Raw genomic sequence first — 15,609 nt, 5'->3', positions numbered from 1 at the left:
ATTAAGAGCCACATCTATCGTTTTAGCGTGGTGAGATGTGTTCCACACTGGGCATGCGTACTCAGCAGCAGAGTAGCATAGCGCAAGGGCAGATGTCTTCACTGTGTCTGGTTGTGATCCCCAGGTTGTGCCAGTCAGCTTTCATATGATTTTTTCTAGCGCCCACTTTTTGCTTGATGTTCAGGCAGTGCTTCTTGTAAGTCAGAGCACGGTCCAAAGTGACTCCCAGGTATTTGGGTGTGTTGCAATGCTCCAGTGGGATTCCTTCCCAGGTAATCCTCAGAGCTTGGGATGCTTCTCTGTTCTTAAGGTATATTAAGGTACATTAAGACCAGAACATATTTTCAAAACCTCCTGCAGTCCATAATTTTCCAAAAACAATTATGACACCCATAGAATAATAATAATAGTAATAAATATGTGTGTTGTATTATATAATGGCTCAACTTTGTTTCATACAAACACAAAATTATTATTTTTAAAATATTACGTGTAAATTTACATTGCGTTGGGTGACCCCCAAATGTCTCACCTTTTGCAAAGCATTGCGCTAGAGTTTTAATTGACAGGAAAATATGTTATGCAGAAGGAATAAGTTAAAGTTGGCAACTGGCAGCAAAGGTGGTTCACTTTGCATCTAAACTTTCTTGCATTTAAGATAGTGGTTACAACGTCCTTAACTGTTCATACACTTTTCGAATTTACAAGAGTGGCTCCGAAGGCCCTGTGTTGCTCCTATTACACGGAGGAGGACATTCTGCACTCTCCTGGGCTGTTTTCACTGTAAGTAAGCTGTTTTGTTCACATTTTCCTCATTTTTTAACATTACTAGGGTTTAAAGCAGGCATGGGCAAACTTGGGCCCTCCAGGAGTTTTGGACTTCAACTCCCACAATTCCTAACAGCCGGTAGGCTGTTAGGAATTGTGGGAGTTGAAGTCCAAAGCTCCTGGAGGGCCCAAGTTTGCCCATGCCTGCCTAAGACTATCTCTCACTTCAGTATGAAAGGCCTTTTTTGGCAAACATCTTCCATTGAGAGCGCTGACCCAGTTCTTGCTGGATTCCTGCAGTGCTCTCAACACCAAACCCGGCAACAGAACCCTTCGAAGCAAAAAGTTGTGCCATTTCCTTGGCCAAGAAAGGACGAGTGTTTGCCTGATCAGTTCTGACTTTTTCAGGAGTCTTTTCTCTCTGAAATACAGTACATTCGGTACTTTAAGACTTGCCTCCACAATTGTCTGCCAAATCAACGAGTCTCCATATAGCTGCTCATGTTGTTCTTCTCCCATCTGCCCCTTCCTTCTCTCTGTTTTCTCTTTCTTTCCCTCCTTTCTTCCTTCTCCGTTTCTCGTTCTTTCTTTCCCACCCTGAGATTTGGTACTGGGGTTCCTAATCTGAAAAGGCACATTGGAACAGCCAGGTTTTCAAATTCTTTCTGAAGACTGCCAATGTAGGGGCTTGTCTGAGATCTTTCGGGAGGGCATTTCAGAGGCGAGGGGCCACCACATAGAAGGCCCTGTCTCGCGTCCCCACCAAGCGCGCTTGTGACGCGGGCGGGATCACGAGCAGGGCCTCTCCAGATGACCGGAGTGAGCGTGTGGGTTCGTAGACAGCGAGACGGTCACACAGGTAGGGTGGTCCCAAACCATTCAGGGCTTTGTAGGTAAGCACCTGCACCTTAAATTGGGCTCGGAAAATCAATGGCAGCCAGTGGAGCTCCTTAAACAGGAGGGTTGACCTCTCTCTGTAAGGAGCACCAGTTAACATCCTGGCTGCTGCCCGTTGGACCAATTGGAATTTCCGAGCCGTTTTCAAGGGCAGCCCCACCTAGAGCGCATTGCAGTAATCCAGTCTAGAGGTGACTAAGGCATGGACCACCCCGGCCAGATCAGCCTTAGCGAGGTACGGGCGCAGCTGGCGCACAAGTCTCAATTGTGCAAAAGCCCTCCCGGCCACCGCCGACGCCTGAGCTTCAAGCGTGAGCGATGAGTCCAGGAGGACTCCCAAGCTGCGGACCTGTGGCTTCAGGGGAAGTGTAACCCCGTCCAGCAGAGGTTGCCACCCTATACCCCGATCTGGCTTACGATCGACCAGGAGGACCTCTGTCTTGTCGGGATTGATCTTCAGCTGTTCCTCCTCATCCAGATAGACACAGCGGCCAGGCACTCATCTAGCACCCGAGAGGCCTCCTTGGAATTAGGTGGAAAAGAGTAGTAGAGTTGTCCATGCCTTGGTCACCTCCAGATTGGATTACTGCAATGCGCTCTACGTGGGGCTGCCCTTGAAAACGGCTCGGAAATTTCAACTGGTCCAACGGGCAGCAGCCAGGATGTTAACTGGTGCTCCTTACAGAGAGAGGTCAACCCTCCTGTTCAAGGAGCTCCACTGGCTGCCGTTTATTTTCCGAGCCCAATTTAAGGTGCAGGTGCTCACCTACAAAGCCCTGAACGGTTTGGGACCATCCTACCTGCGTGACCGCATCTCCATCTCCGAACCCACGCGTTCACTTCGTTCATCTGGAGAGGCCCTGCTCGTGATCCCGCCTGCGTCGCAAGCGCAGTTGGTGGGGACACGAGACAGGGCCTTTTCTGTGGTGGCCCCCCGACTCTGGAACACCCTCCCCAAAGATCTGAGACAGGCTCCTACACTGGCAGTCTTCAGAAAGAACCTGGAGACCTGGCTGTTCCGATGTGCCTTCCCAGAATAGGAATTCTCCAATACCAAGTCCCAGACGCACTTTACTAGTATTAAGATTACTGCACGCCGCACACTGCACTTGCCCTATATGCCTTATATACCACCTGTCACATCAGCACTTTTAATCCTGTACCCCATTACTCTGTCCGGCCCAGTTTTATTGTGTCTTTGTGTTTTGTTTATTGCCTGTTGTTTATATTGCTTTATTTGTTTTAATTTGCTTTAGGTTTTGTATTGTTATATTGTGTATATAAATCCCATTAAAGCCAATGGGATTTTGGCCTGCATCAATAGGAGCCTAGTGTCTAGATCTAGGGAAGTCCTGCTCCCCATGCTCTATTCCGCTTTGGTTAGACCACACCTGGAATATTGTGTCCAATTCTGGGCCCCACAATTGAAGAGAGATATTGACATGCTGGAATGTGTCCAGAGGAGAGCGACTAAAATGGTAAAGGGTCTGGAGAACAAGCCCTATGAGGAGCGGCTTAAGGAGCTGGGCATGTTTAGCCTGAAGAAGAGAAGGCTGAGAGGAGACATGATAGCCATGTATAAATATGTGAGAGGAAGCCACAGGGAGGAGGAGGGAGCAAGCTTGTTTTCTGCTTCCCTGGAGACTAGGACGCAATGGAACAATGGCTTCAAACTACAAGAGAGGAGATTCCATCTGAACATTAGGAAGAGCTTCCTGACTGTGAGAGCCGTTCAGCAGTGGAACTCTCTGCCCCAGAGTGTGATGGAGGCTCCTTCTTTGGAAGCTTTTAAACAGAGGCTGGATGGCCATCTGTCGGGGGTGATTTGAATGCGATGTTCCTGCTTCTTGGCAGAATGGGGTTGGACTGGATGGCCCATGAGGTCTCTTCCAACTCTTTGATTCTATGATTCTATGTGTGTTGAGGCCTTGGCCTTTGTAAGCCGCATCGAGTCCCTCGGGAGATGCTAGCGGGGTACAAATAAAGTTTAATAATAATAATAATAATAATAATAATAATAATAATAACATCATTAGGCCGTGGTGGTCCGTGCCCTAGTCACCTCTGGGTTGGATTACTGCAACGTGCTCTACCTGGGCTCACTCTTGAAGACAGCCCGGAAACTACAGCTGGACCAAAGTTCTGTGGCGAGACTACTTACGGGAGCTGGTTACAGGGAGCAGTCTACTCCCTTGTTTAAACAGCTCCACTGGCTTCCAATAAGTTTCCGGTCCCAATTCAAGGTGCAGGCTATTACCAATAAAGCCCTAAACCAGTGGTTCTCAACCTGGGGTCCCCAGATGTTTTTGGCCTTCAACTCCCGTAAATCCTAACAGCTGGTAAACTGGCTGGGATTTCTGGGAGTTGTAGGCCAAAAACATCTTGAGAACCACTGCCCTAAACAGTTCAGGACCTGCTTATCCCGAACATTGAGGGAACATTGCTCCCTCAACGTTCTTGTCCTAGGAGTACACACTCCCTTGTACAAAGGTGTGTTTATTTCCCTGTCTCTCTATGAGTTCTCCCTTACAAATAGCTCTGCCCCTTTATCTCACTCTGAGTTTTTAAATCATTTTATGTACATGCGTCCCGCTCACTGTCATTATGTTTGGTTTACTGCTTTTTTTAATGTTTTGTGTATATTGTTTACTAGCCGTCCCCTGCCACGCGTTGCTGTGGCCCACATGGGAGTTCTGTGTGGGAGGATTGGCCCAATTCAATCGTTGGTGGGGTTCAGAGTGGTCTGTGATAAATCCCGGCAACTACAACTCCCAAATGTCAAGATTCTATTTTCCCCAAACTCCACCAGTGTTCACATATGGGCATATTGAGTATTCGTGTAGAGCAGTGTTTCTCAACCTTCCTAATGCTGAGACCCCTTAATACAGTTCCTCCTGTTGTGGTGACCCCCAAACATAACATTATATTTGTTGCTACTTCATAACTGTAATTTTGGTACTGTTATGAATCCTAATGTAAATATCTGATATGCAGGATGTATTTTCAAATCCCAAATACCTGATATGCCCAAATTTGAATACTGGTGGGATGGGGATGATTGATTTTGTCATCTGGGAATGTTGGAGTTGCTGGGATTTATAGTTCACCTACAATCAAAGAGCCTTCTGAACTCCACCAATGATGGAATTGAATCAAATTTGGCACACAGAACTCCCAGGACCAAGAGAAAATACTGGGAGGGTCTGGTGGACATTGACATTGGGTTTTTGGAGTTGTAGTTCACCTACACCCAGAGAGCACTGTGGACTCAAACAGTGGTGGATCTGGACCAAACTTGGCACAAATACTCAATATGCCCAAATGTGAACACTGGTGGAGGTTGGGGAAAATAGACCTTGACATTTGGGAGGTGTAATTGTTGGGATTTATAGTTCACCCACAATGAAATAGCATTCTGAATCCCACATGATAGAATTGGACCAAACTTCCCACACAGAACCCCCATGACCAACAGAAAATACTATGTTTTCTGATGGTCTTTGGTGACCCCTCTGACATCCTCTCATGACCCCCACAGGGGTCCCGACCCCCAAGTTGAGAAACACTGGTGTAGAGTTTGGTCCATCATTGTTTGAGTCCACAATGATCTCTGGATGTAGGGGAACTACAACTCCAAAACCAAAGGACCACCAAACTCTTCCAGTATTTTCTGTTGGTCATGGGAGAACTGCGTGCCAAGTTTGGTTCAATTCCATCGTTGGTGGGGTTCAGAATGCTCTTTGATTGTAGGTGAACTATAAATCCCAGCAACTATAACTCCCAAATGACAATCAATTTTGTTTGAGTGAAGGACATACATTGGGTTGTTAGGTGTCTTATGTCCAAATTTGGTGTCAATTCGTCCAGTGGTTTTTGAGTTCTGGTAATCCCACAAACAGACATTACATTTTTATTTATATAGATACACTTTTATGTTTTATACTTTAATGTTATGTTGTTTATTTTATTGCAATTTGTATCTTATTGTATTGCAATTTGTTGTTCAGGCATGGTCTCATGTCAGCTGCTCCGAGTCCCCGTTGGGGGAGATGGTGGCGGGGTATTAATAAAGATTATTATTATTATTATTATTATTATTATTATATTATCTCCTATGAACCAGTGCGTATCTCGAGATCATCTGGGGAGGCACTGCTCTCTCCCCCTCCGCTGTCTCAAACACGGTTGGTGGGGACGAGGCAGAGGGCCTTCTCAGTGGTGGCCCCCCGGCTCTGGAACTCCCTAGGAAGATCAGACAGGCTCCTACTTTGTCCTCTTTCTGGAGTCAACTAAAACCTGGATGTTCCGGTGTGCTTTTGATTAAGCAGTCCACCAATAATTTCCCTGTCCCTACTTTCAAATTGCCAATATCCGCTGGATAATGGAGAAAGGCAGGGAGTTTCAGAAAAACATCTATTTCTGTTTTATTGACTATTCTAAAGCCTTTGACTGTGTGGAGCATCATAAATTGTGGCAAGTTCTTGGTGGTCTGTATGGGGAGACCAAGTGTCACCTTACCTGTCTCCTGAGGAATCTGGATAAGGACCAAGTAGCAACAGTCAGAACTGACCATGGAAGAACAGACTGGTTCAAGATTGGGAAAGGCGTACAGATAGATAGATAGATAGATAGATAGATAGGGACAGATAGAGAGATAGAGAGAGGGAGAGAGACATATGGGGAGATAGAGACAGGTATAGATATAGATAGAAGTAGGGAGAGAGAGAGGAAGAGACAGATGGGGAGATATAGATAGATAAATAGATATAGATAGATAGATAGATAGATAGATAGATAGATACAAAGATAGATAGATAGATAGATACAAAGATAGATAGATAGATAGATAGATACAAAGATAGATAGATAGATATAAAGATAGATAGATAGATAGATAGATAGATAGATAGATACAAAGATAGATAGATAGATATAAAGATAGATAGATAGATATAAAGGTAGATAGATAGATAGATAGATAGATAGATAGATAGATACAAAGATAGATAGATACAGAGATAGATAGATAGATAGATAGATAGATAGATATAAAGATAGATAGATACAAAGATAGATAGATAGATAGATAGATAGATAGATAGATAGATAGATAGAAAGATAGAGAGGTAGATATAAAGATAGATAGATAGATACAAAGATAGATAGATACAAAGATAGATAGATACAAAGATAGATAGATACATAGATAGATAGATAGATAGATAGATACAAAGATAGATAGATACAAAGATAGATAGATAGATAGATAGATAGATACAGAGATAGATAGATAGATAGAAAGATAGAGAGGTAGATATAAAGAAAGATAGATAGATACAAAGATAGATAGATACAAAGATAGATAGACAGACAGACAGACAGACAGATAGATAGACAGATAAAAGGATGGATGCGTGACTTTACTTGATGCCCCTCTCTCTGTCTTGTTTTTCTCTCCTTCCAGTCTGCCATCATCAACCGGGTCCAGTGCAGGATCGTTGCTTTGGATCTGAGAGGACATGGTAAGCCATTCTTTCACTAAGTTTGCTTTAAAGGCAACATCCAGCTTTATTTTCTTTTTTGCGTGTGAAGTTTGGGCTCACTTCCTGCTGTTGCATCTGGGCTCAGCACATGCTGCAGTTGCCATATATTGCAAAGAAGTCGAAAGGCACAAAACAACAACAACATACATTATTGTTTACTGAGCATGAATATATAGCAAAACAAAGTGGAAAGAGCAGGACAGAGAAGTCTTCCCCCTAGTTTTTTCCTTAGTAGGAAACACAGGTATATAACTTTGGTCACCAAAATGGAATTCGTAAGAAAAGCTGAGTCTGGTGGAAGAAACAGTCATTCCTGGATGACTTCTCTTGATGTTTTGCACCTGTGGCAGGCATCTTCAGAGGGTCTAATGGTGGTCAAGCTAGTGGAGTATATATACCTGCGGAGTATCCAGGGTGGGAGAAGGAACCAGTGTCTGTTAACCAATTGCAAAGGGTGAATAGCCTTCTCAAACTCACATGCTAATGGATGGATCCTACTCAAACACTTGCAAACCAAGCTTGCTAATTGCACTTTTCACACATGGTTAATAGACATTGGTTGTAATATTATTATTATTTCACCCATCCTGGATATTCTACAGGTATATATATACTCCACTTGCTTTACCACCATCAGATCCTCTGAAGATGCCAATAGCCACAGATGCAGGTGAAACACCAGGAGAAAATGCTGCTAGAACCCATTGGTCATACATACCGGAAACGACACAACACCCACATGAAATATAAACAATGTATTGTCGAAGGCTTTCATGGCCAGAATCACTGGGTTATTGTAGGTGGTCCAGAATTTCTGTGTTCTCGAATAATATGCTGTGTCCAGGTTGGTTCCTCAGGTGCTCTGGTATGGCTGACTTCTCTGGTTGAAGGAGTCTGCAGTGCCTTTCATGTCCCTTGATTCGTGTCTGGGCAATGCTGCTGTGTTTGGAGGTCCCTGTGTAGACTTGTCCACAGCCTATTATTTGAGAACACAGAAATGCTGGACCATATTGGTATAGAATTTTGATATTGGTATAGAATTTTTTTTTCCTGACAAAGTATTGAAATATTGATTAGACAGAACAGATCATGAGAATTTGGATATTAATGTAATGTGGTTTGATCATCCTTTTCTTTGCAGGTGAGACCAAAGTGAGGAATCCTGAGGATCTCTCCGCAGAAACGATGTCCAAGTAGGTCATTTCCGTAACATTCTTGGTTGGCCATGTATATTTTTGATCAAGCAGGGGCAAACTTTAGCCCTCCCTCCAGGTGTTTTGGACTTCAACTCCCACAATTCCTAACAGCCTACCGGCTATTAGGAATTGTGGGAGTTGAAGTCCAAAACACCTGGAAGAGGTCCGAAGTTTGCCCATGCCTGGTTTGCTTGAAAATGTTTTTTTCCTGCTTATTTTTGGACCTAAAGTAGTTCTCGAGGTGATATTTTCCTCTCATCGGTGTCTCACTTTGGACGGCATCCACGGCATCCTTCATTTCCGCCTAGCTGAGCCATGAAGGTGATGAAGCCCTTCATCCGCCTCCTTCCAGGCCGGCCATCTGTGGCTCTTCAGCTCCCCCCTTTGCCTTGGAACGCTTTGGGCTCCCCATTGGCTTGCAAGATGCTTCTCTTCTCTTGTTTTCCTCTTGACAAGATTTTTAAATTTTAATTTTCACAATTTTATAACATAAAGAAAAGGATAAAGATAAAGAAATGGATGATTTTTGTGAGTCAATTAAATCCACACTATTGAATTGCCGGGGATGTGAAAGGGGAGCGTATTGTTGTGCATATTCTCTCCTGTATTCCACCTACAATATCTTTTATTCCAAGAACAGGGAGATTCTTATCATCTGATGTTTGCGTCAAATTTGTATTATCCCACCTTTTTCTTACTTTCTTCTCCAAGCCTGCATAATAAGCATTCCTTCTAATTGTACCACCTGCGTCGCAGGTGCGCTTGGTGGGGACGAGGGACAGGGCCTTCTCTGTGGTAGCCCCCCGACTCTGGAACTCTCTCCCCAAGGATATCAGACAAGCCCCAACGCTGGCTGTCTTTAGGAAGAGCCTGAAGACCTGGCTGTTTCAGTGTGCCTTTCCAGAATAGGAAACTCCTGGCCTCAAGTCCCAAATGCACCTTGTTAGAGACTCAGGATTGTCTGCACATTGCACCTACTTCCAACACCCTTCACATTTTACCTGTCAAGCTCAGCACTTTTAATTTTGTCCATTACATTTGGCCCGGCCTTTGGTTTTAATTGTGTCACAATGTTATTGTTTATTGTCTTGCTTGATTGTTTATTATTTGCTTATGAGTTTATTGTGTATTGTATGCTGTGTTGTCGGTGGCCTTGGCCATTGTAAGCCGCATCGAGTCCTTCGGGAGATTTCGCGGGGTATAAATAAAGTTACTAATAATAATAATAATTGTCAAAGGCTTTCATGGCTGGAATCACTGGGTTGTTGTTGGTTTTTTCAGGCTATATGGCCATGTTCTCTCCTGAGGCATTCTCTCCTGAGGTTTTTGTATTGGATCACATGTCGGACACTTCCCAAGTGTCTAGGACTATGAGATGTATCAGCGAATACTGCGTGCAGATCCCAGTAAGGTGGCCTTTTGCAGCTGGCAGATGATAATCTTGTCAGCGTCGATTGTGTTTAAGTGCAGGCCAAGGTCTTTAGGCATCACCACTGGGACCCCCTTGAGTGCCGATCACCACTGGGACCCCCTTGACTGGCTTATGCTAGAGTCTGTGCAGTTCGATCTTTAAATCCTCATATCGTGTCAGCTTTTCCAGTTGTTTCTCTTCAATCCTGCAACATCGACAGTCCATACTTGGTTTTTTAACACGATTGTGAGGTCAGGAGTATTGTGCTCCAAAACTCTGTCCGTCTGAATTCGGAAGTCCCAGAGTAGTTTGACGTGTTCATTCTCTGTAACTTTCTCAGGCTTGTGATCCCACCAGTTCTATGTTGCAGGTAGATGGTGTTTGTGGCACAAGTTCCAATGAATCATCTGAGCAATGGTGTTGTGCCTCTGCTTGTAGTCTGTCTGCGAGATCTTCTTGCAGCAGCTGAGTTTGTGGTTTATTGTTTCATCTGCTTTCTTGCAGAGTCTACATTTGGGATCTGTTGTTGATTTTTCAATTCTGGCTTTGATGGCCTTTGTTCTAATGGCTTCTTCTTGGGCTGCCAGAATCAGGCCCTCCTTTGTCTCCTTTTTCAAAGTTCCATTTGTGAGCCACAGCCAGGTTTTTCTTATTATTATTATATTTAGTTCTACCCTGCTTTATCTTTCCTGAGGGAGACTCTCTGCGGCTTAACATAAAAGCATTAGCATACCATTCAAAACTCAAGTTTTTGAGTTTTAGAATGCAGAATATATTCATATATTACTCATATTATTTTTAAGTTCACAAAACCTGTTGGGATCATCTGATTTTTTATAAAGTCCATCAAGGTGCTTCTGTTTGTGTCTTGTGTGCCAAGATCTTGTGGTGATCCCAAATGATTTTTGCCAAAGTTGTCATTGCAAAGCCACTATTTCCTCCCCAATTCATCCTGGATCCCTGGTGTAGCTTCTTTGAGGGAATTTCAGCATCTGTTATCAGAGTCGAAACCAACTTTTCAGAGTTCTTTCCGTAGCCAAGCTGTCCATAGGCATGCAGTATCGAATTAAAACAAGTCAATTATAGACTTGCAGGAAAACAATTCTGTTTCTACCAGTTTATTCTAGAAGTCCATCCAAGGCAAGGAGAAGTGAAAAGGGCTTTGGCAATTGCCTGGTTTTGGATTTGGATTTGTTTAATTTTTTAGTGGATGTTGTAATTTGCTGCTTTACTAATGTTTTAATTGTGATTTTATTGCTACTGTTTGTATATTTTAAGTTGTACTGAAATACTTTCATTTGTTAGCTACTTTGAGAAAAAAAGTGGGATATAAATAAATGTAATAATAATAATAATCTTTAATATAATTATAATAATAATACCTTTAATAATAATAATAATAATAATAACTTTGAAAAAGGAGACGAAGGAGGGCCTGATTCTGGCAGCCCAAGAACAAGCCATTAGAACCAATGCCATCAAAGCCAGAATTGAAAGGTCAACAACAGATCCCAAATGTAGACTCTGCAAGGAAGCAGATGAAACAATAGATCCCATCCTCAGCTGCTGCAAGAAGCGCAGACAGACTACAAGCAGAGGCACAACACCGTTGCTCAGATGATTCATTGGAACTTGTGCCACAAATACCTTCTGCCTGCGACAAAGAACTGGTGGGATCAGAAGTCGGAAGAAGTTACAGAGAATGAACACGTCAAGCTACTCTGGGACTTCTGGATTCATACAGACAGAGTTTTGGAGCATAATATTCCTGACCTCACGATCGTGTTAAAAAACAAAGTATGGATCGTCAATGTCGCAATCCCGGGCGACAAAAGGATTGCAGAGAAACAGCTGGAAAAGATATGAGGATTTAAAGACTGAACTGCAAAGACTGTGGCACAAGCCGGTCAAGGTGGTGATCGGCACACTGGGTGCAGTGCCTAAAGACCTTGGCCTGCACTTAAACACAATCGGCGCTGACAAGATTACCAGCTGCAGAAGGCCACCTTACTGGGATCTGCACACATTATTCACCAATACATCACACAGTCCTAGACACTTGGGAAGTGTCCGACGTGTGATCCAATACAACAGGTGTGGACTCACCTTGTGGTGTTTCAAATAATAATAATAATAATCTTAATTGACACACTGCAAAAAGAAAAAAGAACAATTTTAACCAACATAAACTTAATAGTATTTCAGTGGGAGACCCTCCCAAGTCCATCCAGTCCAACCCCCTTTATTCTACCATGCAAGAAAAACACAATCAAAGCACCCTCAACAGATGGCCACCCAACCTTTGTAATAATAATAACAACAATAGCAGAAACCCTAGAGGACGTAGGACTCCTCGGAGCACAGTTTGAGAACCGCAACTCTAAACAGAAAAATACTAGTATATAGAGTGAAAGATACAACACCAGAAAACTTAAGCAATGCATGCATTACCCTGTGTACCAAGATCGTGAAAATGAGTTTTAAAAAGACAGGAATGTTTTCATAAATGTATGGTAGGGATCAACCTTGTTGTGTCTTTCTTGTTTCCCTGTTGGTGTGTAGAGACATTGGGAACGTGGTGGAGGCCATGTACGGAGACCTTTCCCCTCCCATCATGTTGATCGGGCACAGCATGGGGGGCGCTATCGCGGTGCACACGGCGGCCTCCAACCTGATCCCCAGTTTGCTGGGCCTGTGCATGATCGATGTGGTGGAAGGTAAGCCTGGGTGGTGTCTTTTTGCCCTCCTTTGACATTCATCCAGCCATTTGCAGGGCAGGACAGCTTAACCCACGTGGATTGGGAGGCTCCATTCGCCTATTGGAGACTTTGGAGGCCATCTCTATTCATCTTACTCACTTTTTCGCCTTCAAATGCCCCTTTCGTACCCTAAAACATGGGTGACAAATTTGCCATGCTTTTAGGACCCCTCAGGGCTACTCTATTCCCAAGAGAAGCCCTTGATGAAGACAGGAAATTGTTTTCTCAAAAGCCTTACAATTGAGCAAGCATTACAGTATGTAACACATGTTTTTGTTTTTGTTTTACAAATGTCAGTTCCTAATTGTTTCTATCATAAAAACATGCAAAAGGTTTATTAAACTGTTATAAAGGGGTAGAGGCTTTATTTGGGAATAAATCCCACCAAGTATAATGGAATGTGAGGCTTCTGTGATTAAAAGCCAAAACAAAAAGCTGTAAAGAAAGCTGGAACTTTCTTCTGGACGAAAAACCCTTTTGAAAACCCTCTGGCCACCACCAAACTTAAAAGCACTAACAAGCCCTTGGCTTACTTGAAGTATCTTAGGCAAGAGTGTGTTGGATTAGCCCTCAAGCTTGTGTTTCTGAGGGAACACTAAAAGATTGTTCTTTAAGATATACGCTGCCACCAAAGACTCTTGATTGCTGCAAGAAACTGCTTTTAAAACTTCACCCACAGAGGCACACGTGAGGCAGATGTTGAGAACAACAAAACGATGGTGTTTATTTAAGAGAACTGGAACAATTCAGGTATAAAGCTTAGCTGTTTCAAAAAATTGACTTGAAAAGCGTGTGGTTACTTTTATTTATTTTTTATTGTATAATACATAGAAACATACCATCTTTGAAATTAACATTCAAAATACCAGTATTTTCCCCAATCCCACCACCACCTACAATGCCTTTTTTCTGCTCTGATCTGTAAATGAATACCTTTGTTGATCTCCATAACCCCAGGTGTTTTCTCCTGAAAGCCTTCTGTGACACTTATCTCTTCACCTGACTCCTTATTAATGTTGCAGTTTCTGGCTCCTCTGACTGACCTTGAAGCTCTGCTACTTTCTAAGTCAGATTTCTCACAGAGAGAAGTATCATTCCCCTGGCTTGAATCTTCATCACTTCGAGCCCCAGGAAATCCCACAGGCAATCCCACAGTACTCTCTAAATCATCAGTGAACCCATCAGGCTCAGGAGTCTCAGGCTGATCTCCAACAAATTACAACTTTCAAATTAAGTCCTGCACAATTAAATAGGAAATAACACTTTCAAACCAAGAACAGATTTTTTTTTTCAAATTTTGTTACATAGTGTTATCATTTTTCACTGTGAGCTATGAAGGTATTTGAGAAATAATACTTTCTTTCTTTTTTTCTCTTTAAAATAGGAACAGCCATGGATGCACTGAACAGCATGCAGAATTTCCTCCGGAGTCGCCCCAAAACATTCAAATCTCTTGAGAATGCCATTGAATGGAGGTAACATCATCATCATCATTTATATCCCGCTTTTTCTCTCTAAAAAAAGACTCAAAGCATCTCACAATAAAAGCAATACAATTAAAACCTTAAAATATACAAACATTAAAATGGAATTAAACGTGGAATTAAGGTGCAGGTTATCACCTATAAAGACCTAAACGGTTCGGGACCTGCCTATCTGTGCGACCGCATCTTCCCCTACGAACCCACACAATCTCTAAGATCTTCTAGGGAGGCTCTTCTCTCGCTCCCACACGTGTCTCAGGCTCAGTTGGTGGGGACAAGAGAGAGGGCCTTCTCGATGGTGGCCCCTCGGCTTTGGAACTCCCTCCCCAGGGAGATCAGGCTAGCTCCCTCCCTATCCACATTCTGGAAGGAACTAAAGATGTAGATGTTCTGTCTTGCATTTCATTAAACAAATCCTCTCACCGTTGGCCCAAATGTATGGCCCAAAAATATTATGTCCTTGCACTTTACTACTGCATTACTCAACGTTATAATGTCCCTGTTATAATTGCTCTTATCCTGCTGCTACATGATCCATGCACCTATTGATTAGCCGATTTTCTAACCTGTTGCACACCAGTCCGCCCTCCCACAGTGAGACCTGGAAGTTATGTCCTAGGTTGTGGCTTATGTTGTTTTGTTATATTGTTGTTATAATGTTGTTTTATGCTGTTTTATGTGATTGTTATATTTTTATATGCCATGTTTTTACTTTCTTTGACTGGGCTTGGCCCCAAGTAAGACGCCCCGAGTCCCTTCGGGGAGATGTAGGCAAGGTATAAAAATAAAATTATTATTAATAATAATAATAATAATAATTTATTTATGTCAAACACTTGTACTCTGCCTTCTCAACCCCTGGGAGTTGTTAATAATAATAATAATAATAATAATAATAATAATAATAATAATACCAACCCCTCCAGGGGTTGAGAAGGGCAGGGTACAAGTGTTTGACCTAAATAAATTATTATTATTATTATTATTATTATTATTATTATTATTATTATTAGAAACACAACAGGATGAGTCCACAACAGACACTCTGCTGGTTGTTGAATGGAATCACACGTCGGACACTTTCCAAGTGTCTAGGACTGTGATGCATCGGTGAATAATGCGTGCAGATCCCAGTAAGGTGGCCTTTTGCAGCTGGCAGATGGTAATTTTGTCAGCGCCGATTGTGTTCAAGTGCAGGCCAAATTTGGACGCAATACACCTATCAGGCCAACGAGTGACCATCACTCATAAAAACACTGGAAAACACAGCAGAAGAGACTTAAAAAGCCAAAAAAAATTTAAAAAATACAACACATGCGCAAAACCACATATATACAAATGTATACACACACATTTACACACATACATACACATATATACTCACACAAAATGCATATACATAGACTGGGCCACAGCAACACGTGATTAATAAGAGGCAATATTCTACAGAGTTCAACGAGGCTTGCGTATTTGGTATTTTCCCATGTTAATATTCCCATGGGCCCTTGGTATCTGCTGGGGTTTGGTTCCAGCATCCCCGTGGATATCAAA

The 15,609-nt window shown here is 42.7% G+C and overlaps 1 protein-coding gene across 1 annotated transcript in view; it reads left to right on the top strand.

Moving 5' to 3' along the window:
- The window catches only part of PPME1 (protein phosphatase methylesterase 1), a 35,649-nt gene that overhangs the window by 7,154 nt on the left and 12,886 nt on the right, over window positions 1–15,609 (top strand). Inside the window, exons 3-7 of the mRNA XM_067466444.1 lie at window positions 692–783; window positions 7,130–7,187; window positions 8,350–8,401; window positions 12,378–12,532; window positions 13,959–14,049. Of these exons, the coding sequence (XP_067322545.1) occupies window positions 692–783; window positions 7,130–7,187; window positions 8,350–8,401; window positions 12,378–12,532; window positions 13,959–14,049 (448 nt within the window). The remainder of the gene's footprint in view (window positions 1–691; window positions 784–7,129; window positions 7,188–8,349; window positions 8,402–12,377; window positions 12,533–13,958; window positions 14,050–15,609) is intronic.

The sequence above is a fragment of the Anolis sagrei genome, chromosome 3 (genome assembly GCF_037176765.1).
Source record: "Anolis sagrei isolate rAnoSag1 chromosome 3, rAnoSag1.mat, whole genome shotgun sequence".
Lineage (NCBI taxonomy): Eukaryota > Metazoa > Chordata > Lepidosauria > Squamata > Dactyloidae > Anolis > Anolis sagrei.
The sequence above is the reverse complement of the archived record's forward strand: the minus strand, read 5'-3'. Positions and strand labels throughout refer to the sequence as shown.